The sequence below is a fragment of the Bison bison genome, unplaced genomic scaffold, assembly GCF_000754665.1.
Source record: "Bison bison bison isolate TAMUID 2011002044 unplaced genomic scaffold, Bison_UMD1.0 scf7180017862903, whole genome shotgun sequence".
NCBI classification, from domain to species: Eukaryota; Metazoa; Chordata; class Mammalia; order Artiodactyla; family Bovidae; genus Bison; species Bison bison.
Genome location: NW_011493475.1, coordinates 8259 through 9988, shown reverse-complemented (window position 1 = coordinate 9988; position 1730 = coordinate 8259). Strand labels below are relative to the sequence as shown.

Here is a 1730-nt window from a genome sequence, read left to right as displayed (position 1 = left end):
ATAGGGCTGCTCTGAAGGAGATGGCCTCTCTCATCACCCAAAGAAAGTGCAAGGTCAGAGCCACTGCACTGCCGACAGCTGGAGAGACCGATGAGGATGATGATGCAAACAGCGTGGAGGAGATGGAGGTGAAAGGGGTGCAACTCTTGGGTGTGGAGATGTAGATATTTTCAGTCTTATGGGAGATCAGCTAATTTCACAGGGAAGTGATGGGGGGTGGTGGTTGTATTATCCATAAAGGGCAGGAAATTTTCCCAAGGTCTCATGGCCAGTCCTGGCAAAGCTAGGAGAGCCTGGGTCTCCATTGGCCATAGCTGGGGGTTTATTTAGCTCTCTCTTGTATTTCTCCCCTAGGTTGCAGCTACGAATGATGGGGCAGCTACAGATGGGGTCTGCCCCCAGCCTGAACCCTCTGGTCCAGACTCCCAGACTATTAAGGAAGAGGATATAGTGGAGGATGGCTGGACCATTGTCCGGAGAAAGAAGTGAATGGGGCTGGAAATGGTCTGGGTCCTTGTATGTTAGTTGTTTGGGATTTGTTTGTAGGGTTTTTGTTGGAGGGTTGCAGACCTGTGGACTGGTTATCCCATATCCACCCTCTCCCCATTCCCTTGTCCAGCTCCTTCCAGGGGAAGAAGAGCCCAAGGGTCCTTGGACTTGGGGTGGTCTGAGTGATGAGGCCTGATTTCCTAGCAAAGTGCCTCTTGGGTGCAACCAGTGTGAAGAGGGAGGGATGAGTGGGTGTGGGAATGACTGGAGGAGAAGCTAAATGCTGGTTGATAGTAGGCAGGTGAATGTGTGAAGGGGGAGAGCCAGCAGGAGAACCAATATTCCTGCTGGGTAAGGAGTGGTGAGATGAGCTTGCAAATAGAAGAGAGATCAGTTGAAGATATGAAAGTAGCTGTGGTACCTGCTCCTCCCCAACCCCCACACAGAACAGCTCTGTGCTCCTGAACCTCCCAGGGATATTTCCTTCCTGCAGCCCAGGGTCTGGCCCTAGGTTCCTTCAGGATGTCTAAGACCTTGTCTAGGCAGTGAGTTCAGGGGACCTGGGCTTTGTTTTCTGTCTCCTCCAACCTCTTTCCAACACCTCATCCCATCGAAGTCACCTCAATAAATAATACCTTATTGTTTAATTTGTGGCTTGACCTGTGAGTAGTTTTGGAAGCATCGTTCTGGGAGCTGAGCTTCGGAGCTCAACAAGGGAGCAGTTTCTGGGCCTACCCCAACAACCTGTTACTTTGGACAAACAAACAGATGGACAAATGGAGCACAGCTGCGCTCTGAAAGTTTCTGTAAGCTTGAAATAAACTGTATTTTTCTTTAAAAAACAAAACAGAGTATTCTTTGTCCTCCCCCGTGTTCCCCTGTCCTGCCCAGTGGCCCTGCCATGGGTCTAGACGATAAAATACTGGGTAGCCCTGGGGGCCAGGTAGAAGCTGTAAGCCATGGGAGAGGCAGGAGGGGTCTGGTCACCACCCCACATAGCATCATACATATGAAGACACTAGTTGAAGGGGCAGGGGTGGGCCAGGGCCATGGGGTCTGTGGCAGAGCTGGCACTTGAATCCAGATCTCCTGCCTCTGGTGCTTTGGAGGGAATTGGGTGGAGGCAGGATCTGTAGGGTATTGAGGGGTTGGGGGAAAATGGCCTAATTCAGGAAGGTCTAGCAACAGCCCCCACCCTCCCTGGGGGGACAGGGTTTAAAAAAAATTAACCACACTGTACG

The 1730-nt window shown here is 51.3% G+C and overlaps 1 protein-coding gene across 1 annotated transcript in view; it reads left to right on the top strand.

Annotated features, from left to right (window-relative positions):
• The window catches only part of TSR2 (TSR2, 20S rRNA accumulation, homolog (S. cerevisiae)), a 5079-nt gene extending 3743 nt beyond the window's left edge, over positions 1-1336 (top strand). The window contains exons 3-4 of the mRNA XM_010832926.1: positions 3-128; positions 355-1336. Of these exons, the coding sequence (XP_010831228.1) occupies positions 3-128; positions 355-489 (261 nt within the window). The 3' untranslated portion in view covers positions 490-1336. The remainder of the gene's footprint in view (positions 1-2; positions 129-354) is intronic.
• The last annotated feature ends 394 nt before the right edge of the window (positions 1337-1730 follow it).